Raw genomic sequence first — 24,493 nt, forward strand, 5'->3', positions numbered from 1 at the left:
GCAAGTGTGTTCTAAAAATACCTTTGACAGAAGTACTACAAAGTGTCAGTCAGTATTATCAACCAGTGCAAAACATAGAACAATATGAATATGCAGTATGCCTAAAGTCCTAAAAATGCACATGTATGTTTGGTGTTGTCCGTCAGTGTTGGAAACACTTAAGGACAGCAACCGTGAGTGCTTATAAAGAACACATGTTGAGAGATTTTCTAAGACTAGAGAATCCCTCGAAATTTAATGCTTTTGTAAAAATATCGGCCAGTTGGTTATTGGTCCCAACAAACTCCATATGGATCATGTCCTTCTCAACTAAATCTCGAATGAAGTCATGTCTTATGTCAATGTGTTTAGTTCGAGAGTGTTGTACTGGGTTTTTTGATATATCTATAGCACTTGAGTTATCACAGTACACAATTGGTGTTTCACTTTTAAGACCATAGTCTTGTAGCATTTGATTCATCCAAATTAATTGAGAACAACAACTTGCCGCTGCCACATATTCGAATTCAGCAGTGGAAAGTGACACACAGTTCTGCTTCCTACTATACCATGAAACCAAGTTGTTACCCAAATAAAAAAAATCACCCGTGGTGCTTTTCCTCTCATCAACATCTCCTGACCAATCAGCATCACTATAGCCTACCAAATTAGTATTGGTTTCTTTAGTGTACCATAACCCTAAGTCTAAAGTGCCTGCAACATACTTCAAAATTCGTTTTACAGCTTTCATATGTGTGATTTTAGGATCAGATTGATATCGGGAACACAAACACACACTGAACATAATATCAGGTCGACTTGCACTCAAATATAGCAAACTTCCAATTATGCTTCTGTACAAAGTGTTGTCAACACTGTCAGCAACACTGTCTTTGCACAGTTTTTTATTAGTTCCCATTGGTGTTTTCATATGTCTAACATGATCAGTACAAAACCTTTTTACCAAATTCTTAGCATATTTGCTTTGACACAAAAAGATTCCATCACTCATTTGTTTCACTTGTAATCCTAGAAAGTAATTTAACTCACCTACCATGCTCATTTCAAAGGTAGCAGTCATGCTTTCAACAAAATTATTTACAAGTTTTTGAGATGAAGCACAGAAAATTATGTCATCAACATAGATTTGACAGATAAGAATGTTACCTTGTACTTTTTGAACAAAAAGTGTTTTATCTACCTTACCTCTTTTGAATCCAATGTCAAGCAAATACTCCATGAGCCTTCCACACCGTGCTTGTTTCAATCCATATAAGGCTTTTTTCAACTTATAAACATGATCAAGATGATGTGGATCTTTGAATCCCTTAGGCTGTCTTACATAAACTTCTTCACTCAAAATTCCATTAAAAAAATGCTCTTTTTACATCCATTTGAAAAAGTTTCATTTTCACGTGGCATGCAATAGCCAACAATAATCTAACAGAATCTATTCGAGCTACAGGAGCGAAAGTTTCATCAAAGTCCATCCCCTCAACTTGTATATACCCTTGAGCTACCAACCTCACCTTATTCCTCACAATATTTCTTGATTCATCAGTTTTGTTTTTAAAAATCCACTTTGTTCCAATGATATTACTATGATCAGGTGGAGGAACTAAGATCCACACATCATTCCTAACAAATTGTTCAAGTTCATCATGCATAGCATTGACCCAAAACTCGTCTTTTAAAGCCTCACCAACATTTTTTGGTTCAATACTAGACACAAAGCAAGAATGTCTTACCTGAGAGTATGCGAAAGTCATACACACTAACCCACTCATCTTTCGATAATCAACTTTTTCCTTTCTTCGGGTCTGCATCCTTCCTTGTGCATCTCCAATGATTTGTGAAGTAGGATGGTTTTTTTGAATTTTGCTAGGTACATCATGTCCAGCATCTCGTCTTTCATCTTCAAAATCATCATGTTCTTCTGTACTCTGTTCATTCCTATTCAGTGTTGGACTCAGTGTTGTGCTGGGTGATTTTTCAGGAGGGACAATACTATTGACAATACTGGAATCAGTCTGTGAATAGACAGTATCTAGCAGATCATCAATATTGTCTTCAATTGTTTTCCCCTTCAGATCAGCATAATCATCAAATACCACATTAATAGATTCAATGATAGTTCTAGTTCTCAAGTTAAACACACAATAAGCTCGACTATTCAAAGCATATCCAAGAAATAGAAACTTATCACTTTTTGAATCAAACTTAGCCAACTGCATCATGTCATTCAAAACATAACATATGCATCCAAAAATATGAAAATATTTAAGGTTAGGCCTCTTTCCCATGAGAATTTCATAGGATGTCATAGTAGAACCTTTCCTTAAATATACCCTATTGGATATGTGACATGCAGTATTTAAAGCCTCAGCCCAAAATCTTTTTGCAATATTTTTGGAGCTTAACATAACCCTTGCCATCTCTTGGAGGGTTCTGTTTTTTCTTTCGGCAATGCCATTCTGCTGAGGTGTCTTAGGTGCTGAATATTCATGTGATATACCTTCCTTTTCACAGAATTGATCAAACAATGAGTTTTCAAATTCCTTACCATGGTCAGTTCGAATCCTGATAACCTTCAAAGCAAACAGATTAGTGATCTGCTTTATCAATTTTTTGAAAACATCGAAATTTTTAGACTTTTCTTTTAAAAAACTTACCCATGAGTACCTTGAAAAATCATCAACACACACAAATGAATACCTCTTACCTCCATAGCTTTCAACCTCCATAGGTCCCATTAAGTCCATGTGTAGGAGTTCAAGACATCGTGTTGTCCCACAGTGTTGTAACACTTGATGTGACACACGAGTTTGCTTACCTTTTTGACAGTCTCAACACACATATGGAACTCCATAAGTTAAATTTGGCATCCCACGTACAGCATCATACTGGCTCAGTTTTTTCAATGCTTTGAAGTTGGCATGACCCAACTTTTGATGCCATAATTCAAATCATCAACCTTGGTAAATTTGCAAGCAAGTTCCTCTCCAAGTTGATAACAGTTGTCCGATGATCTAGACCCTGTCAAAACACACGAATTACTTTTATCAAATACTTGACATAAATTGTTATCAAATTTAACATAAAGATCATCATCACAAAGTTGACTAATGCTAATAAGATTTGCATTTAATCCTTCAACATGTAGAACATTGTGAAGCTTAGGCAGTCCTTCTACATTCAAAGTTCCTTTTCCAACAATCTTTTCATTGGCTCCTCCTCCATATGTCACTTTTCCTTTATCCTGTTCAACATAGTCAGAAAGATACTTCTTCAATCCTGTCATGTGGCGTGAACTGCCACTGTCAAAGTACCAATGACCTGCAACATTAGTTTTTAAGGAAGTATAAACAACATTACAACTGGATTTAGATTTTGGTACCCAAACCTTTTTCTCAGTATTTTTCCTCCTGGCAGTGTTCTGGTTCAATGTTGGCAACACTGATGACAGTTTTTGCCTGAAATTCTAGTACATATAGTCATACCTAAGCTTATAACAATAAGACTTAATGCGACCTTGCTTATGACAGTAATGACAAACAAACCTACGCTTCCTTTGTTTTGTCCTCTAAACAGGAGCTTGTGTCTTCAATGGATTTGGTTTTTCCTTTGGAATTACAATTGGAACACTAGCAGAGTTACTGTTCTCTTTGACAAAAACAGTTTGTGACGACTCCCCAACTTCAAACTTGCTATTATGAAACCCTAGACCAGCTCTATCATCTTTTCCCATCATCAAAATTGAATCCAACTTGGTCTTGCTTGAATTATACTTTGCAAGAGTTGCATTGGCTCTTCCAAGCTCTTCTTTGACCTTGCCTAGTTCTAAATCCTTCTTGCTCAGAACAACTTCAAGTCTAGCCACTAAAGATTTCAGTTCACTGTTCTCCTTTGTTAAAGCAGAATTTGTCTTGTTCCTTAATATCCAGTCATTATACAATTCTTCATACATCTTCTGAGTATTATCCCAAGAAAGTTCTACTTCACCAGCTTCCTGATTTGAGTCTCTAGAAACAGATGCATTTAGACACAGTACCTTTTGGTCAGTGTTGTGACCAAGTGTTGTGACACCTATGATAACATTGTGTTTCTTCTGCAGCACCAAAACTGAAAGGGCATTTTGAGTCTCTTCTTCTCCTTGTTTTGTTTCTTCCTCATCTTCATCATCACTTAGGGAAGCACACATTCCTTTGCGAAGTCTGGTTGGGCACTCATTAGTATAGTGACCGAAGCCTGTGCACTCATGACACTTCACAGATTCAAACTTCTTCGATATATTCAGTGTTTTTCCTTTTTTTTGAAAGTGATTTTGACTCTTTGAAGGGATGATATTCTGTTCTGGTCCGCATATCCTCAATGGTTTTCCAACAGCAGGAGCATTCAAAACTTTAGGTTTCTGACCAGGTTTCTTAAAATCTCTCATTCTCTTTAAGTAGTTACCAAATTGTTTGGTAAGAAAGGCGATTGAATCATCTCCTAAGTCAGACTCGTTGACTCCCTGTGTCAGATCAACAAAATCATTGTACGAGTCATTAGAAACTTGAAGTGCAATAGACTTACCTTTGTCCTTTTTTTCCAAAATTCATCTCTAACTCATATGTTCGAAGTGAACTCATCAATTCATCCAATCCCAAAATTGATGTGTCTTTTGATTCATCAATGGCACAAATCTTCATTTGAAATCTTTCCGGCAGTGATCTCAACACTTTGCTCACCAAGCGTTCATTTGAAATAGCATCACCAAGATCAATTGCCTCATTCTCGATCTTCCTCAAGCGGCGTTCATAATCATCAATTGTCTCACTCTCTTCCATTCTCAGATTTTCAAACTGAGTAGTGAGAATCCTTCTTTTGGTTCGACGCACACTATCTGATCCTTCACAGTGCATTTGAAGTTTTTCCCAAGTCTATTTAGCACATACACAGTTAGTGACCAGTGAAAACATATTAGAATCAAGAGAAGTAAATATAGCATTAAGAGCTTTGTTGTTCATATTCGAAGCAGCAGTTTCATCGGCATTCCATTTCGTTTCTGGTTTGAGGAGAAAATCTCCTTCTCCATCAGTTCTCCTTGGTGGATTCCATCCTTGTAGCACACGCTGCCATGCCTTTTCATCAATCGATTTGATGTAGACACGCATCCTAACTTTCCAGATAGAATAGTTGGATCCATCCAAGATTGGAGGGCGTTGAGCAGTTCCTGAATAAGGTATCTCCATTGTGATGTCCTGTCAAACACAAAAACAGAATCACACTTAGTATCGTCAAGTGAATGTCTCTGACGCCAATTGAAAGGTTTGGACAGTATGAAATCACAGAAATACCAGAAAACTTTTCGAGTGTGTGTTATCTTTCAGTGTTGTCAACACTTCACGATAACACTATGCAGCAGAATAATTAACTAACAGTAAAAGTAAATAACACACAGATATTTATGCACAAGTACTAAGTACTTGTACTATGCCTCATGGCGAAATAATCACTAGAAAATTAAATCAGTTTACAAAAAACAACTAACGATTGTTTTATGAAAAACTATTTTTCTCAACAGATTGAGAAAATAAAAAACTTCCTAAAAACTAGTAAAAACTAGAATAAAACATCAATAAAAAGTTCTAAATCGAAAGACGAAAACCAAAGAAACACTTTCTGAACAACACTTCACTCGTGTGTTCTTCAGTGTTTCCAACACTACTCGGCAACACAACGTAGTAGTAGTATCTCTTCAGAAATTCTTCAATGATCGATCTTCAACACTCTAGAATTTCTGCAGTACTTTCTCTATGTATTTTGCTCTCTATGTTTCACTCTCTTCTCTCTTGATTGTCGTTTTTTTAGATCGGTCCAAGCACTCCTATAAATAGATCTTCAATATGTTTCCAAAAATAAGAACCTACAAAGCATGGAAACAATATATCATCAGAAATCACATATTTCGAATCAACATATATCTGATATTACCAATTATAAAACATGTTCTAAAAAAGATAAAACTATAAATATAAAAATTGAATGCAATAAAAAAATAATTTAAAAGACATGTGCACAACATGTTCTTTAAATAAGCAACCATTGATAAATATAAACATAATTTCATAATAAAAATATATATTAATTAAAATCGTGGTCGGCAACAAAAGCAATGGTATTATATTTCCACGTTACCCCACCTAGCCCCAACCCCACTTTCCACCCAATCAAATCATTCCACGTGGTGTCCGCAAAATATCCAACTATCGTGGGACCCATTTTTTCTGCCCATTCACGTTCTTTCTTACTGTCGGGGCTCCGGATGCATTATCGGAGCCCCGTTTCACCAACAAAATTGTTATTTAATTAATTAATTAATAGTATTAATATTTATTTAATTTTTTTTTTGTTTTTTCCATATTTAAAATCTCCGGTTTGAAAAAAGGAAACAAAATTTCCATTTATACGCAGATCTTTTTTCGAGGATGTCGAAATCGCCATGGGGGAACATCGGAGCCTGGGCCGCGGAGGCGGAGCGGGAGGAGGCGGAGGAGCGCGAGGCCGCGGCGAAGGCGGCCGCGCAGCCGGGCGGGGCCAGCTTCCCGAGCCTGAAGGATGCTGTCAGCACCAAGCAGAAGAAGAAGACGAAGATGACCTTGCAGGAGTTCACGATGCAGTCTAGCTACGGCGCCGGCTCCGGTCCTAGCCGTGGATTGACTCATGAGGAAATGCTACGGCTTCCGACGGGGCCGAAGGAGCGGTCCGCGGAGGAAATGCAATACGGAAGATTGGGCGGTGGGTTTTCAAACTACGGGAACCGGTCTGGGTCTGTGGGATCTGGGCCGGGAGCAGATCGTGGACGGGAATATGAGGGCGGTAGGAGATCTTATGGATTTGAGGACGACAATCCGAGGGGACGGAATCAAGCTAGGGTTTCGGATTTCAATCCACTGCAACAGCCGTCGCGAGCTGATGGAGTTGACAATTGGGCTTCGACGAAAAAATCCCTTCCAGATTACAATTCGGGTGCGACTCATTCCGGAGGTAAGTATAGTTCTCTGGGCGGAAATACCGGTGCTGGCGGATCACGCGCCGATGAGGTGGACAGCTGGGCGTCTATGAAGAAGCCCATTTCAGTATCTCAACAACATCCATCTAGATCTTCGACTTTCGGATCAGGCTTCTCGAGGCCTGAGACCGAACGTTGGACGAGGAATGAAACGCAAAGGTTGGTCTTGGAATCTCCAAAAGATGAGGCTGAGGTGGTGTCCAAAGCGAATAAACCAAACCCGTTTGGCACGGCGAGACCTAGGGAAGAGGTATTGGCGGAGAAAGGATTGGACTGGAAGAAAGTGGACATGGGTTTGGAAGTGAAGAAGCAGCCGCAATCCGCTGGTGGAAGCAGGCCAACTAGTTCTCATTCGAGTAGGCCTCAAAGCTCGCATTCAAGCAGGTCTGAAGTGCCGGCGTCGCAGATGCCGGGAGTGGCTGAAGGGGCGGTGAAGCAGAAGCCAAAGGTGAACCCATTTGGGGATGCGAAGCCCAGAGAAGTTTTGCTTGAGGAGAAGGGCTTGGATTGGAAGAAGATTGACCTTGACTTGGAGCATCGACGAGTTGATAGGTTATTGCCCAATGCTTCTTCCATTGTGAATTTTGTTACTGGTGTAGTATGTTCCTTTCATGCTTTGCACACGATTTTTGCAATTAATGTCTTACCATTTTCCCAGATTATGGACTATAATTCACTTGCTAGTTTGCTATCAAGGAAAGGCCCTGCTAATAATAAGTTTAGTTTGGCCCAAATTGTACTTGGCTGTGATGGCTCGTAGCGTTATGCCTGTCAGCATGCCTTTAGTTTCTTTGCAATCCATGCTAAAGTTATTTTAAAGTTGCCATAATTGTTTATTCCTAAGAATTTTGTTTGAGCTATAGAGCTACCCCAGAGGGCTTTGCCGTTCTTTTAAATTTGGTTGCATGTTTTGTTTGAATGCACCACTCTACCACATAGAGTTTTGTTTGTTTGGTTGTGTAGTGGATATTAGTATGAAAAACAGTACAAAGATTATTTTTTTCCTGTTATAATTTGTACATTTGAAGTGCGTTGGGCAAAAAGATAGTTGTCATCCTTTATTGTTATAGTTATGTTGTGCTGATTTCACAAGGATTAAAGGTATGAGTGAAAGGAAACGTTATTGATAGTTGGAGGTATGATAAATTTCAGGCCTGAAACTGAAGAAGAAAAGAATTTGAAGGAAGAAATTGAGCAGTTGACTAATGAGTTGCAACGGAAGTCTGAGAAAGATCAAACCAGTGTGAACGAAATCATACTTCAAAAGCAGCAGGAATTGGACCTTCTGGTTCGTCAATTGGATGACAAAGTTCGTTATAGTCAGAAAGCATTTGAGAGGCATGGTTCTGGAGCTGGTAGAGGTGCTGGATTTCATGATCGGCCTCCTTCTCGGCCAGGAGCGCCTGATGCAGGAGCTGGTTTCCATGATCGGCCTCCTACAATGCGTGAAACATACGAGGAACATAGAACTGGCTACCCTCAGAGACCTCATTCTCGGTCTGGCTTGTACGAGGATCCTAGAGCTAGCTATATGGATAGAGCTCCGCCGCCGGCAGGAGCATATGAAGACCCCAGAGTTGGATTTTCTGAGAGACCTCCTTCCCGACCTGGAGCATATGAAGATCCTCATTCTGGCTATTCTGAAAGACCCCATTCCAGGCCTGGAGTCTATGAAGAACCTAGAGCTGGCATTCCCGAGAGATCTTCTTTCACTTCTGGACCGTATCAAGAGCAAAGAGGTGTTGACTATGGCGAGAGGCCTCGTTCACGTGGCACGACGAATTCATGGGGTAGGCCGAGGGATGACAGAAGGGCTACACAAGGTGGTGGTGGAAGAGGATTTTTGGGCAACAGAGATGTGGAGAGGTACTTGAATATACCATCTTTTATCTTTCAGACTGTTTTTTAGTTTTCATGATAGATAAGGATCAGATTGTATATAGCATAAGTTGAATTTTTTTCCCTTCTAAGCTCTCTCCGACTTAGATCAGGGAATGATGCCATCAATATTCTGAAAGGTTATCTGCTGTTGAATTTAAATTATTAAACTCTGTTAATAGTCTGTTAAGTGATGACACAAGAGTTTTAGAGGTCAAATTGAATTGTTGGGCAATAGAATCCTTGATCATTTTGTAGATGATTGTGTGGTATGATCCATGAGAAGTTGTGAATGAGCTATCTATGTATGTGCTTAGTTTTGGAGGTTGGGGTGAATTACTTGCATACATTATACATATAATCAATCGTATATGTTATATTTGCTCTTGATATGTATTTTTCTTGGTCAGTGGCTGGTGGTATTCTTCATGTATTCTTCATGATCTCTCGCTTCATATAATCGGCCTATACATTATACATATGTGATTGATGCTGGCCATTTTGTTTTCTGGCAGGTCGGGATCAAGGTGGTGATTTTCTTTTGCTGTGAATTCTTCCAAGTTGTCTTCTGCTTTAACATCTGACCTGTTGGAACTCTGATATATGCATTTTGGCGCCTTCTATTTTGTTCTCCGAATTTTGTTGTGAAAAAATGGAGCTAGAATTATTGGATGCTAGCTTTAAAAATGTTATTATCTTCAATTGTTGCATCGCGAACTTCCGATGATGCAGGAAAGTACTTTTTTATCTCCTTGTTTTTATGTTGTTGGCTACTGTTGAAAATTTGAAATGCCCGGTTGACCCATTTCTTTGTTTTGGTTATATTTATTATATATACAATGTTGGTTATGTTTTGCGTTGATTATTTAACACCTTATATTGCTATTTCGAGTATTATGTTAGATAAAAGATCAACGATGCCATGCGGTTATCGTAAAGGGTATCAAAATGAACGCCGTATAAAATAAATGGGTTGAATTTGATTGGAAATTTTCCAACCCATCCAAATTACAAGCCGGAACACTTTATGTTGAGTTGCCGGCGGTACGTCTCAGCCCGTAGAACTGGGTGGGGTCGATGTTTCATATGCGACACTACTCGTATGATTCTTGTTGTAGTACATGAATCAGCATTTCTAATTAATTTTTTGTTTTATAACTAAATCTGGATGATTAACAATTTAACATATACACTAATGCTAAAAAAAGTCAAACTTTAAAATAATGTCTTAAATCAACTATCATCACTGTAATATCATCCAAACTGCCCCTAGTCACAGCCAGATGAACAAGCTCCTTACAGGCCCTCACAAGCTCCCCAGAGACTGGCTTCTCCGTCAAGCCATCTTCCCCATTGCTCGACAACGGGCTCGTCTTCGCCTTCATTTGTTTCGCTGTCGAAACTTGTGGGCACTTGGATTGAAGACACGTGTTCTCACAACCGAAATCGTCTTCTCCTAGTTTCAGGTAGGCAGACATGTTTTCATGGCTTGCCTGATGACATCTCCTCCTCGATTTGACAAACGAAACTCGAGGCGATCTTGAGATGGAGATGTCATTTACGCAGCAGCAATGTACTGTTTCTTTAGGAGATTTCGTTACTTGTTTATTTACAGAACAAGCCTGCAGCACTACATCCACTGCTTCTTGGCTACCAACCTGTTATGAAATCGAAATCTGTTAACTTTGAAAGATGTCGAAACATTGAGGGACAAAATCTTGTTTCATGTCTGATTATTTTACCTCTTCCCATAGTCCATCAGATGCTAAAATAAGATATTCCATGTCTGGACTCAAAGATGCAACCTTTGTGTCGGGCTCCGCCACCACCCAATTTTTCAAATGCGCGTCCCCAATACTTCTCGAAACAGCAAGCATTCCATGGACTCTCCAACTCCCCCGATGGAATGTCACATATCCACCCTGAATAACAAATAAGCACCGAAGCTCAAGTCAATATCAGCTTCAATCGTTCTGCACAGAGAAAAAGCTTGGAGATTGCTTAAGTCAGTGGTACCTTGTCCTCTATTCTTCGACGTTCATCCTCTCGTGCTGGTGTATGATCTGTTGTAAGAACTTCTGCTATTCCGCCCCTACAAAGAACCGCTCTGCAGTCACCCAAGTTTGAGATTACCATCTCCTCTCCATCAATCAGCGCAGTGACACAACAGGCACCACTGCTCAAGTCCTGCTATTCTCACTTAATCAGCAAAAAATTATGGAAAAAATATATTTGTGGTCCATGAAGAAATTTAGCAAAGTAGAAACATTTTGGTCTCTCATAGTTCATATTTTTTTCATCTTTTTTCTGCCTCGAAGCAACGGATGACATAAAGTCAACAACCACGAACGAAAAATATCCTCTCAACTCTCAACTTTCATGAAAACAACTTAGCTGCATAAATAGAAGTGTGATCTAACCAAAACGTGTACATCTTACTTGCTACTCGAAATTCCAAACCACCGCATGAAGTTTTACTGATTCAAATCTGAGAATTTTGTACCACTATTTTGTGTCGACAGAACTCTTTTATGAGGAATTTTTTACCAACGTTTTTTAAAATATTGATGATAGAAGTTCACACCGCAACGTTTCAATGTTATTCCCTTAGAATGATTGAAAGGGTCTTGTTAGTCGGCCAACAATCCATATAAAATTTCTTGTTTACACAGTCCAAGTTTTTCTTATTCAAAAGACTGCATTTAGTTTAGCCAACACGAATCATGCACCTAACAGAATTAATTACTCAAGAATAACAATATTTTTTATAATTCTTGGTCATACCAAATACCTACTACCAACAAACCATTCAAGAACATTGATGAAGACTCTAGTTCAAAAACATGCACATCGAAGACGAGCTTAGTCCCATATATTAAAAACAAACACTATTTCCCGGACAATATACAATCAAAATCAAGATTAAAGAAACCATGAATCCAGATAACAAAAACCAACTTAAGATTAGCAATGGACCTGTTTCAAGAATTCTTCATCTGTGCTCAAATAGCCTGCCTTAATAGCTTCAAACTTTGCATTTTTGCCAGAAGAATTTTCCAACATTTCAAAAATCTTCAAATGCAAATTTTCAGCAACAAATTCAGCAGCTCTGCTTCCGCCATGCCCATCATACACACCGAAAAAGCCCTGCAATTCAACCCGAGAAATTTGTTTACACTCCAAATCCATCAAACAATTCAAGAAAACAAGAAACACAAGCAAGATTCATCCTTTCAACCCCCTTTTCCTACTATTTCACATTTATATCAATCTAATATCACATAATTAATTCAAGAATACAAATATATCAAACAAGATCGAAACTTTTCACTACCTTCTTATCATTTAACGAAGAAACAATCTTGTGGGCATCTTCCATGAACTTTTTCTTGCCCTTAACTGAGAAAACAGCAACCCCGGAATCACTAAAGCACACAGCACCATCTCCTCCCCCTCGAGCACCGCTACACTCGGAAATATCTGCAGAAATCTCCCGAGAAACGTTAGGGATCTCAATCTTGGGGGGTCTCTTTCTCTTCAAAGAACAAGAACCGCCACCCCCTTTTGGCAACCCAAAAATCCCTCCATCATCAGAAATAGACAACATACAAGAAGATGAAGGATTCAAAGCACTGGTGGGCATTTCAACCCACCTTGAATGTGAAACGTTCGCCATTAAGATCGGATCATCATTTGCCATTAAAGATGAAATCAAGAAAATGGAAGGAAACAGAAGAGAACTTGGAGTTTTGAGCCAAAGATGGCCCCTTTAACGGCAAAAGTGGGAGTGGGTCAATGTCCCGAATTCATGGTAGTTAAGGTTTGTTTTAATGGGGTCAAAGATTAAAGTTTCAAACTTTGAATACTTTGTTCAGAGCCGTTAGGGTTTATGGAAAATATTAGGGGCTGCAGCTTTTATGTTCCGTTTGAACGGGGAAAAAAGAAAATCTAGACATATTTGGAACGAATCAAAAAAATTATTGACTTTAGTCAAAATCATACTCATTTAATTCTTGATTTTGTAGCCAAACAAAGAAAAACTTGCTTTTCAGAAGATCAAATTTACCCGAAACTTCGTTCTAAATTTCAGACTATTGTATTAAATGAGTTATAATCGTCGACATATTTAGTTAATCTTTTGAAAGGAATTTTCGCATTCGCATTTCAAATAACATTAGCAGCATATAAATTTTTTTATGAGACGATTTTATAGGTCAATTTTTGTAAGATGGCGAATCAATAAAAACATATTACTTTTTCTAGCAAAAAAATATTACTTTTCAATTCAATTATAAATTTGATCGACTCGTTTTAAAATAGACCTATTCTAACAACATTACGTGTATTTCCAACTGATTCATCGCAATGACCTTATTATACTTTGTTGTAAGTTTTTTTTAAGATAAATAGTATTTTAGATATAGATTACAATTGAAACACTTTTAACTTTCACCGAAAAAAATGTTAATCTTTCAATTATTACCATAATATAATTATAAAAATATATTTGAAAGTATCAAAGGTAAACAAAAAAATCAATTTAATAAAGAATAATAAATTCAAAATTTTTGCTAATACTTATTAAATGATACAGTTTTTCTTTTTTTTTTTGAAACCTTAAATGATACAGTTAAAACTATAAATTTAGGATATCAAATATTGTATCTCTCATCTTCAATATGTGTATATAATCGAATTATTCTTAAATTTGCAGAACTGATTGGTTAATGCAAAGAAGCTAAATTCAGGTTATCGAAATAAGTAAAACTAAAAATTATAGAAAAAAAATTTTCGTAAAAATTTGATTCATTTAGATTCTTCAGGTTTTATATATAAAAAAAATTAGATAGTCAAAACTAAATTTACAATAATTTTAAATTAAAAACCAATTTACGAGAAATAAATAAATCAAATTATTAACTCATGTTAGTTCAACCATTTAAACTTTTTCTTAACAAAATTTTGAAATTTTGTGAAATTTTGTTAAAGAAAAACTAAAAAATGATTCCTAGAAGCTCTTTTAAACACTACTATGTGCTTAAATCAAAGCTCCACTTGAAATACGAGACGGATATATATAAAAATACTATAACTAAATAATAAGGTTTCGTTTGGTATGATGATGAGATAACTAATTGATTGATATGTGGTTGATAAAATAAAATTATATTTGTATTTGATAGTTAATATTATGTTTGGTGTGTGATATATTAGTGGGATTGATTAATATATATTTTATGTCATGACCAAAATACCTTTAGTTCCCTCAGTTATCTCATCCACCCCTTCATGAATAAGTTGTGACCACAAATATAATATTTCCTAAGGTTAACTTTTAAAATGTAATTATTATAAAATAATTTTATGTAAAATATTTTATTTTATATTTTAGAATAGAATAGGACAATATAAAGGCATTTTTTTAGAATAATATAAAGGTAATTTTAATTTACACGGATGGGACTTTGAAATTTGACTGAACCAACTTTTATTCTGCAACCAAATATGTTGGGTTCACTCCTATTTTACCTTTTATTGGTACATGGAAGCAAAATCTGTTTCAGAAATATTAACACTTGTATAAAGATTATTTTTTATTTGTTTAGAAATATTAAATTCTATAAAACTTACTTTTTATTTGTGGGTATAAAACAATTGCATGTATCTATTATATGAGTGATCGACATGTGACGTTTGAATTGTTATGATTTAATAGATTTGAATTATATCACTACCACAAACTATATATAAATTTTGGTAAAACCGAGACTCGTTTGATCTTATATATAATTGATATCAAGTCAATCGTAGCACGGATCAAGGGGAAAATATTTTTAAAAACCATAAAACATTTGATAAACGTATTTGCCTCGTGTATACACATAACACTTGAAATAGAAATTACGAAGGAAAAAAATAACTCTTAAATAGAACTATAATAAATAAATGTGTGTTCATATTATGAGTCATTTGTCGCTAGATTCGTCTCCAAATTGTTGAAAATGCGCCAAAAGAAGTAGAGTTTTCTGTGCTGAAATTTTAATGGTTTTGGTAACATTATATTTTGAATGTAAAACAAACTTAAGATTGGGGATATGTTTGGGACATATTATCAACAAAGATGTGTGCAAATATATAAACATTTTAAAATATAAATAAATATTGAATTTTAAAATATCAACGAAATTTAAGATTTACAAATAAATTTTATTTAACTGATAAGATATTGTTCGAGATAAGTTTGAGGGGTACTTGGCGTTGATTTCCGATTTCAATTGTTATTTCAGCTCCATATAGATACACATAATAGCGAGTCGTGGCACACGTAATGCGTGTGATATGTAAAAAAGAGATGTCTTTAAATTTTATTGAAATTTATCAATTTTTAAGTTGAAATGATAACATCAATTTTTGAAATTGAAATAGAAGTCGGAAGATAATAGAAAGAGATTTTTCAGTAAAATATAACATATTAAAACCATTTTAATTGGAAAATGTCACGCGTACATTATTGATTTAAACACTGAATTTGAAATTACAAGATTATTCTTGTACTTTGTTTGAACTTTTTTTTTTAAAAAAAAAATGCATTTAAGATAATTTTATAATTTCAAATGCAATGTGTAAACCAATGTTTATATTCAATCTATATGTAACATTTTTTTTTCAATTTTGGAAGACGAATGTCATTTTGGTAATTCCAAATGTATAAATACCGTGTATAGCGATATATATACAACTATTATATCACGAGATTTTGTTATTATATCGTGAGATTTGGTATTCAATGTATCATTAGATTTTGATAAATAAAATTTTTGTATTGATTTTTTCGTACTAAATTTGGTTTTACACGTAGCATTACCCAAAATTATATCATGACCCCAAATTTGTTTGTATATGATAACAATATATCTATACTATGTATAAAGAATATATATATTAGAGTAAAGAGAACAACATTTTTTTTTGACAAAATTACCATTATATGATATATATTACACTTTTGTTCTTTCTTTCTTTATTTTTGTTTTTGTTTTGTTTTTCGTTTTTTCGATATTTCAAATTGCAGTTTAGTCCTCGATAATCTTTACAACTATGATATTGCTACTATTTGAATATAAATCAATTAATTAGAGAATAATTATACAAACACGCAATACATGAGTCCATACACTAGTTATTATAGAGTTTTGGTGTGTTGAATGTCCACTATGGACACTTATGTAAGTATCGCTGAGATGACATCCATATATTGGAGGTACAATTTTGAATCATCACATTCAATAGATAAATGTCACCTCAGCCGTGTAATATTGAATCTCATTAAATCCGTGAGACTGTCTCAACTACTCTTTATCATATACATATCTTATTATACTTACTATCTTATTATAGTAGAGAATATTTAATTAACCAACTTTCAATTATTCGGTGAAGCTTGAGATGAAATTACGATTATATCCCAACTTAATTCTCAACAAAATTGGTCCAAATCAATGGGTCCCACGTGGAGCCCATTGATTTGAACCAATCAAAACCCGCAACGCTACCCCGTGGGTAGCATTGACATCTCCCTTTTTTAAGCCATTAGATTTTATTTTATTTATCAAAATAATAATCGCTATCTTTGTTTGTATTTTAAAATTTTTAGATTATATATTTATCTTTCCAAAAACTTTTGAATATCTAATTCATCATGTGAACTCTAGAAATAACATAAAAATTAATTAATATAAAAAATTTATATGTATGCACGCATCGCATGCAAGGGAAGCTAGTTTATACTTGATCTTCAATTACATTGAGGAAAAAAATTACTTGATGAGGCGATCGAATTCGAGTTCAGAAAGTTATCAGCCTAAGGCCCTAAACTCAAGTCTGAAATATAATTTTTTAAATTTCGAGGGATTGAAAATTCTAGATGTATATTAGCTGTATAATTTTATGAGAATAATTTACCGAACGTATTACTGTAATTTAGTTTCAAGATTATGAGAATAATTTACCGAACGTATTACAACAATCCACCACACATTAAATTTCAAAGCATCTTCATTAAAAAGTAGCTCCGGTTGCCATTTGGTGTGTGAATAGATAAAATTGACGAAAATATCCAAATTGTCTAAAATAGTATATTAAGCAGAATTTATTAAAGTATTTAGCTTATTATTTTTTTAAGAAAAAAACATTTTTGAAAAGAAGAATAAGTTTCGCGTTGGATATAATGTAAAGAAGAAGAATATATTTTTATTATTTAAAGATAAATTAGAGCAAAAGCTCAAAAATTTCTGCTTAATAAATATATTAATAACTAAACTTTCATTTTTAACCAAAACATCTATGAAGCGATTTCACGATCAATTTTACAAGACATATCTCTTTTTCGATCCGACCTATTAAAAAGTATAACTTTTTATGTAAAAAAAACTATAAAATTTTTATACAGCAGATTGTTCCATTATCTAAAAAGTCAATCACATGATAATCAGTTCACATAATTTATTTAAATTCATATCACCTATTTCTGATTGTATATACGTATTTTGGGTAAGGTACATTGACTTCTTTATGTTTTTATAATATATTTTATCAAATTTCAATTTTAATCAGTATTTTTAAATTTTTTTTATTTATAATTTTCAATTTTCAACTTTCAACGTCACGTTGAAAATTGACTAAAATCACTAAAAAATAAAATAAAAAATAAAAAAGATAACACACTAAAATTTAATTTAACAACATAAAGAACCAAGATTGCAAAGAGACTAATTATAACACCAAAAATATAGTTCTTAATAATAAAAATAACAACAACGAGGGAACGATAATAACGATAAAAACGGTTTTTCAAACGCAGCTCGATGTTAATACAATTTTTTACAACGATTTTGATATAATTTGCTTTACTCAAATCGTTCCTTCCTCGTTTTAGGTCTGCATTATGAAAATCTCATAAGATTCCAGCAATTAAAATCCGATAATAAATGGAAACAATTTGGAATAAGGAATTAGTCATATAAATATAAATACCTTATTATTAGCAAAAAAAAAATAATAATAATTTCAAGAAATAAAAGAATTCCGAGAAAAGTGAAACTCAAACATCTCAACTTCGTCTCATTCTTTTCCCTCTCCTTCTCAATCTCTTATTAAAGAGTCACAATTTTTTTGCTCAAACTTCACGATTTTCATTCACTACAAAAACGATTCTTCGTGCGCTTCCGTTTCGATTTTCGTTAGTTCTTCATGCATTTATTGAAGGACTGAGAAGTAAGAAGCTGCCACCCCCACGTTTCTTTACTCTGTAGAATTCAATTCAGAACATCAGTTTTTTGTTGTTGATTTTTCGTGATTCTTGGATTTTTACCGGATAACGGTACTGTATGATTCTGGGATTTTTCATTAAAATCCTGGTATGTGTTTTTAATGGGATTTTTAATGTGTTCGTGGGTTGTAAGACTGATCAAAACTTGGTTTCTCTAGGCAAATCATGGGAAAAATTGACGTCAGAAACTTTTTTGTTTGTTTTTTAGGTTTCCTCTACGAAAAGATTGATGTGGTTTGAAAGTTTTTATGGACTGAATTTTAGTTGTTTGTTAGTTTGTGTTTGGCTTGAAATTCTGGAATGTGGGGTGGCCGGTGAAAAAAGAGAACTTTTTTTTTAATCCGGTGCTTTGTATTCATAGGCACCTTATCGGGTGGTGAAAAAAGATACATTCTTTGTATAGTAGCAGCGGCCGAGGCAAAAGTTTTTTTGTAGGGCAAAAGAAGTGACACTTTAAAACTACATATATTTGTTTTTGTGTAATGTATAAGAATACATAATTTGATGGGATAATATTAGGAGAGTGGAGGAGGATTCTCCTGTCAGCTCCTCCCAGTGCAACTAAATAGTAGTAGACGTAGAATAAGCATGTTTCGTTATGGAGCGGATCGGGGATTTGGTCTAGAGGGGACGTGCTCTGTTGGGTATTTCCCTGTCTCCTGGTTAGTGATTATAGATGAACAGTTGAGTGGTTTTCTCTTTTAGAACAGATTGCTGAGTATTTGACAGTACTCTTTTCATTTATGCCATTTGTTTCTTTGGAAATTAATAAAAGGGTAGTGATTTTGTAATGGTTTTGAAGTAGAACCTAGTAGTAGAAAGTCTCGCGAGTAGTATTGTGCAGATTGTAGTGTATTCCTGCCTCCCTGTTCTCATGTTTCCTTAATTGTTTCCGTCGTTTTTCGGCTGTTATAGAAGGCTTTGGTTAACGTGATCTCTTTGAAGTTTCAGCTCTTGCTTTCATGTTATAAATTTGAAAGTGGCTAAACACATGAAAACAGAAGCAGAACAGGTGTTTAAAAAGGCGAATATGGCCGTGCGCAGGTTCGTGCGTTTTGGTTATACACATGATTTTGGAGTGTAGAATTGAACATTAGAAAACAACTACTTATCTTTTGTGTTTCTAATTTTTTTCAGCTCTTTTGTCAAAAAGGCAAATGAAAGTATGAGGATAGTTGTTACTATTAGTGTTGGAATAATTTTAGGTTTCTTCATAGGAGTATCATTTCCATCACTTCCAACAAAGGTACAGAAACATTATGTATGCCCTACATTGGAATGTGGTGCCATTCGAGAGATGCCTTTCGTGTCCAATCGTGAACTGATTCTTGTGTTTTTTCTTGGACAGTTAAATGTACTGCCCAATTTAGGGTGTGATATCCCTATTCTCAGAAATGAAACTTTCGTCGACAATGAACAGAAAATGAATGCTAGTCATTCTTTACCTGTGAATAGCAATAACAGCTCTAATGGAAACCAGACTTCTGATGGCTTACCGAAGGTACATTCTTATTCAGATGTTGACTAAACGATTATTCTGCTTTAACTCGCTTCAGTTCATTATTATATGTTGGATTTTATCCTTCAATGTTTCTGGTTTAGATTTGGATGCCAACAAACCCGAAGGGTGCAGAAAGGTTGCCTCCGGACATTGTTGCATCTGAATCAGATTTTTATCCTCGAAGATTGTGGGGAAAACCAAGTGAGGTTAGCATTTTGTGTAATACAATTTTCGCCCATCCATAAGACAAAATCTTGTAAAAATTGAACTGCCTTATGCTGTTTTGTTCTATGTTTTGGACAATAACGTTAACGTGAATCCTGCCGTTATTATCGATTTTGAAACTGCTCAGGACTTGACCAGCAAACCAAAATATCTAGTGACATTTACTGTTGGCTACAATCAAAGGACTAACATCGATGCAGCAGTAAAAAAGGTAAGCGAAAATGAATGCTTCCCTCGCTTTTCAGACCTCCCTTTCTTATATGCTGAGATATTGTTGTTATTACAGTTTTCAGATAATTTTACAATCGTTTTGTTTCATTATGATGGCCGAACAAACGAATGGGACGAGTTTGAGTGGTCCAAACGAGCTGTTCACGTTAGTGTTAAAAAACAGACAAAATGGTAAAGACTTCACATATCCCTCAGAACATGTCTGATCCCTTTTTCATTCGCGTTATATTACTCGCGCTGTAATACTAAACATAGGATATTTTTTATAAGGTGGTATGCGAAACGGTTTCTGCATCCAGACATTGTTGCCCCATATGATTACATATTCATATGGGATGAAGATCTTGGAGTCGACAATTTTGATGCTGAAGAGTAAGTTTAGTAAATGAAATAAAAATTCGATTACTATTTTGACAAATTAACATAATGTTAGATTTCATTACTGCATTTGACTAATTCAGGTACATTAAAATTGCAAAGAAGCATGGCTTAGAAATTTCACAGCCTGGTTTGGATCCTTCAAGGGGAATAACGTGGCAGATGACGAAAAGAAGACCAGGTGTTGAGGCTCACTTGTAAGGAATATCAATTTTCTTCAGTAATCCATCCTTCTTGATCGATTAAGCGATTTATTTTTTTTTCTTTACTATAACTTTCCCTTTGATACATGTAGAGAAACAGAGGAGAGACCTGGCTGGTGTTCTGATCCTCATTTGCCTCCATGTGCAGCGTATGAACTTCGAATTTTCTTCACATTTTCATCAATTTTTTCTTCCTTTCTTCTTACTCTTCTAGTAAATCTGTATTTGAATTGGTTCAAGAATCAATCTTTTTTCTAAAAGAAACAGCACACATTGTTTCAACACAGGTTTGTCGAGATCATGGCGCCTGTCTTCTCTCGAGATGCCTGGCGTTGCGTGTGGCATATGATCCAGGTATCGTGCTATGCCGAATGAGATTACAGTCAGGAGCGAATCCAGCGAAAAATAACTTTTTTTTAAAAAAAAATTCATGTTTTATTACTTCCTCGCAATCCGATCTTCGACTTTCTGGATCCGCCCCGGTCTAAAGGGTTCGAATAGCGCAATCGCTCGTCGACTCTATTTCCTATTTAGCCCCTCGTTTTGTTGTAAATGCCTTTCATAATTTATATGCAACTTTTGTAGAATGATTTGGTCCATGGTTGGGGTCTGGACCTGGCTCTCCAAAAATGTGTTGAGGTTAGTTGTGAAGTTTTCATCTTAGTCTTGGGATCTTATTTAATTTGGTTGGTCAAATAATATCAAAAAAATATTCAAAAATAATATTCAATTCCTTTATTGTAGCCTGCTAATGAAAAAATTGGGGTAGTTGATGCTCAATGGATTGTTCATCAAGGTGTTCCTAGTCTGGGAAACCAGGTAAGCGAAAACGCCAACCATGGCAATCTTTGCCATATATCTCGTAAAATCGTGTTTTCGGGCTTGATTTATCGTTCTTGTATCATATACTAATGAGTCTCCTTTTGTGTTCATACAATAGGGGCAATCAGAGAATGGAAAGCCTCCATGGCAAGGGGTATGTACGGCTATCCCACATCTTAATAGTTAATCTATCTTAATTTATTTGATAATATTTGCCTTCTTTCTATATATTTATGTATGAATGCACATGATTATCAACGTTCGATCGTGAAATATTTCATTGAATGCATAGAAAACTACAGGCTGGGGTAACAAAAAACGTTATGATAAATAAATGATACAGATATAATGAACCATCTTCTATCTTGGTTTATCAATGAAATTTTTAAAATTTTTTTTATGAATAATTGAGCTTAATTTCTTTGTTTGTTTTGATTTAGGTGAGGGAGAGATGTAGAAGTGAGTGGGCGATGTTCAGATCAAGGATGGAGAATGCAGAGAAAGCTTATTACAACTCCATCAAAATGGGCTCTTCCAACTTCACAACTCAAACATAGAAAATAGCATATGTATAATGTATGAGATATTGGGATTATTGTACACAATTCAAAACCATTTTTTTTTGTGACCTGCAAATAGATTACATTATCATTGAAATTTTAATTGCAACCTTTTTTCTTTTCTTTTTTTTTTATTTATCACAAAATATGTTTATTTTGTCATATTTTGTTATTTTAACCTTTACCATAAATATTTATCCGATCATATATATAGAAATGATATGGTGAACAACAATCGTGAGCACCTGCTGACGTGACATCATGTACATCCAATAGGTAAGTGACACGTCAGCAGGTGCTTACATGAGTGCTCACGGTGGTTGCTCACCATATCATTTCTAACCATATATATATATATATATATGATCTTTCTAGCTTTGTTGTAATTGTGTATTGTCAAAGATGAACAAAAGTACAAAACGATAGTTGTAAGGGTGAGATGTTTGCTTTCAGAAACAGATTTGCCGAGATCATTTTGGAGTGAGACCCATAACTTGTTGTAACCCACCATTAGTTGAGACGAGCCGACATATTTTTTAGGCGGGTTGAGAAAACACTAACCCAACCCACCTATTTAGGTGATGGGACGGGTCAACCCAACGGATCTACGTATAATTTGACGGGTTTTGGCGGGCCAACCCACAACCCACCCAAGGGTGGAGGCAGGTACAAGGCCACCCGGGCTTCATCCCGGGTGGCCCAAAATTTTTAAAATTTTTTTATATGGCCCAAGTTTTTCAAAATGAATTTTAAGTGTTATTTTTTGGGTTAATGTTATACTAGCCCACATAGCCCAATTAAAAAAATAAAGTAGCCCACCTTTTAGTTCTCAAAATTGGTCCAGAAAAATAAAACAAAACAAAAAATGGGTTTTTCTTCATTTCTATAATTGTCTTAGTGTCATATTCTTCGCTCTCAATCTTCTAAAGTTCTCTGACATTATTATGCTCCCAATTTATAAAGTATATATCGACCAAAGAATGAGGAAATTTGTATATACACTGAGAAATATTTAATATTTTGGAATTAATTTTGAGGCGATTTTTTCTTATTTGTTTAATAAAAAATTTTACTGTTTTTTCTACAAAAATCGGTATTCTTAGCTTACATGATTTTTAGATTTCTCGCTAAAAAATTCGAAGTTGAAATCCTAGCTCCGCCATTGAACCCACCCCAACCCACCATTAGACGGAGCGGGGCGGGGTGGCCAAACCGACGGGTTTAACCTATTTTGACACCTCTAGATACAATTGCACATATTTTAAATCTTACACTATGTGACCTTCTAAATTTTGCCCCTCTAGACATGGTATGGTCGAAAGAATTTTTTTCTATACATTTACGTGTTTTGGATACAAAGACGGTCTTAAGAGAAATGAGGCCTTGAGGGTTCTCCGATAATATTATTTCTGGACTTTTATGGTTTTCAAATAAAATTTCTATAATTTTAATTAGGAAAAAGCTTGTCTCTTCCAACTCTACAATCACATGAATAATCAATAAAATTTGATACGCAACCACGACCATAGGAAAACATCTATTTTCAATGTAAATTATAAAATATAATATTTATTTCTTTATTTGGTTTATCTTAATTATAATTGAATTTGAATTTCAATTCTCGCGGCGGAATGTGTGTTGTTCCTTTATCTTTTAATTTTTTTAAAAAATTTCTTTGGTTTATAATAATTATAATATAAAAATATTTAAAGAATAAATTGGGTCCCATTATCTATAATATATTTCTATATAATATCTTTATCCATAGAAATCAATGATTAATTTTATAGACTAGATATGTAAATTGAGGAACCACATATCAATTTTACTTTAAAAAAACAAATTTTTTTTTTTAAAAAAACAACTTCCTGATCGAACTGTGCATGACAATTTGATTTAAATTTATGAGAAAACCAATATAAGACCAACCATTTCAACTCTCGCCGTCCCGATTATATAGTTCTATTTTTTTTTCAAACAAATTAAGAAAATATTATTGGGAAAACAAATTTTATACAAACTTTCTATTTTATCTCTATTTAATATATTAAAAAATAATTGCACAATTTTCAAGGTGTAGTTAATAAGGGTATGTTAGTAAAGAAGTGTAAAATAATATTACTAAATATGATATATAACTATATATTTGGAAAAAAAAAGGCGAATTATATAATGGGTTAATTGCCAATCACTCCCTAAAACACTTTATAACTTATTTATAAATCCCTACATAAATAAAACTTATTTTCAACTCCCTGGAGAGAGAAACTTTTGTTTCTAAATACCAATTTTACCCTTATCTCTTAAAAAAAAATGAGAGAATGGATAATAAAA

The 24,493-nt window shown here is 34.7% G+C and overlaps 3 protein-coding genes across 5 annotated transcripts; 2 read left to right on the top strand and 1 right to left on the bottom strand.

The window, feature by feature from the left end:
* Positions 1 to 6,413: 6,413 nt before the first annotated feature.
* LOC140880783 (eukaryotic translation initiation factor 4B2-like) lies at positions 6,414 to 9,760 on the top strand. The gene is made up of 3 exons (XM_073285548.1): positions 6,414 to 7,585; positions 8,186 to 8,899; positions 9,427 to 9,760. Exons 1-3 carry the CDS (start codon positions 6,450 to 6,452, stop codon positions 9,443 to 9,445), a joined length of 1,869 nt encoding a protein of 622 aa, XP_073141649.1. The 5' UTR covers positions 6,414 to 6,449; the 3' UTR covers positions 9,446 to 9,760.
* Positions 9,761 to 9,933: 173 nt separating this feature from the next.
* On the bottom strand, positions 9,934 to 12,803 carry LOC140882942 (probable protein phosphatase 2C 14). Its single transcript, XM_073289205.1, has 5 exons — positions 12,246 to 12,803; positions 11,888 to 12,058; positions 10,928 to 11,098; positions 10,654 to 10,833; positions 9,934 to 10,569 (listed from the first exon to the last, which is right to left on the bottom strand). The coding sequence occupies exons 1-5, from the start codon at positions 12,609 to 12,611 to the stop codon at positions 10,120 to 10,122; spliced, it is 1,338 nt and encodes a 445-aa protein (XP_073145306.1). The 5' UTR covers positions 12,612 to 12,803; the 3' UTR covers positions 9,934 to 10,119.
* A 5,241-nt stretch (positions 12,804 to 18,044) lies between these two features.
* LOC140883492 (uncharacterized) lies at positions 18,045 to 22,228 on the top strand. Of its 3 annotated transcripts, none has more exons than XM_073289986.1 (15): positions 18,045 to 18,184; positions 19,191 to 19,283; positions 19,377 to 19,485; positions 19,588 to 19,740; positions 19,842 to 19,946; positions 20,093 to 20,176; positions 20,252 to 20,367; positions 20,467 to 20,568; positions 20,658 to 20,771; positions 20,870 to 20,926; positions 21,065 to 21,131; positions 21,363 to 21,416; positions 21,522 to 21,596; positions 21,718 to 21,753; positions 22,040 to 22,228. In XM_073289986.1, exons 2-15 carry the CDS (start codon positions 19,231 to 19,233, stop codon positions 22,154 to 22,156), a joined length of 1,242 nt encoding a protein of 413 aa, XP_073146087.1. In that variant the 5' UTR covers positions 18,045 to 18,184; positions 19,191 to 19,230; the 3' UTR covers positions 22,157 to 22,228. The 3 variants fall into 3 exon arrangements, with proteins under 3 accessions (XP_073146087.1, XP_073146088.1, XP_073146086.1); XM_073289987.1 differs by lacking the exon at positions 18,045 to 18,184 and adding an exon at positions 18,209 to 18,327; XM_073289985.1 differs by lacking the exon at positions 18,045 to 18,184 and adding an exon at positions 18,753 to 18,901.
* The last annotated feature ends 2,265 nt before the right edge of the window (positions 22,229 to 24,493 follow it).

The sequence above is a fragment of the Henckelia pumila genome, chromosome 2, assembly GCF_033568475.1.
Source record: "Henckelia pumila isolate YLH828 chromosome 2, ASM3356847v2, whole genome shotgun sequence".
Lineage (NCBI taxonomy): Eukaryota > Viridiplantae > Streptophyta > Magnoliopsida > Lamiales > Gesneriaceae > Henckelia > Henckelia pumila.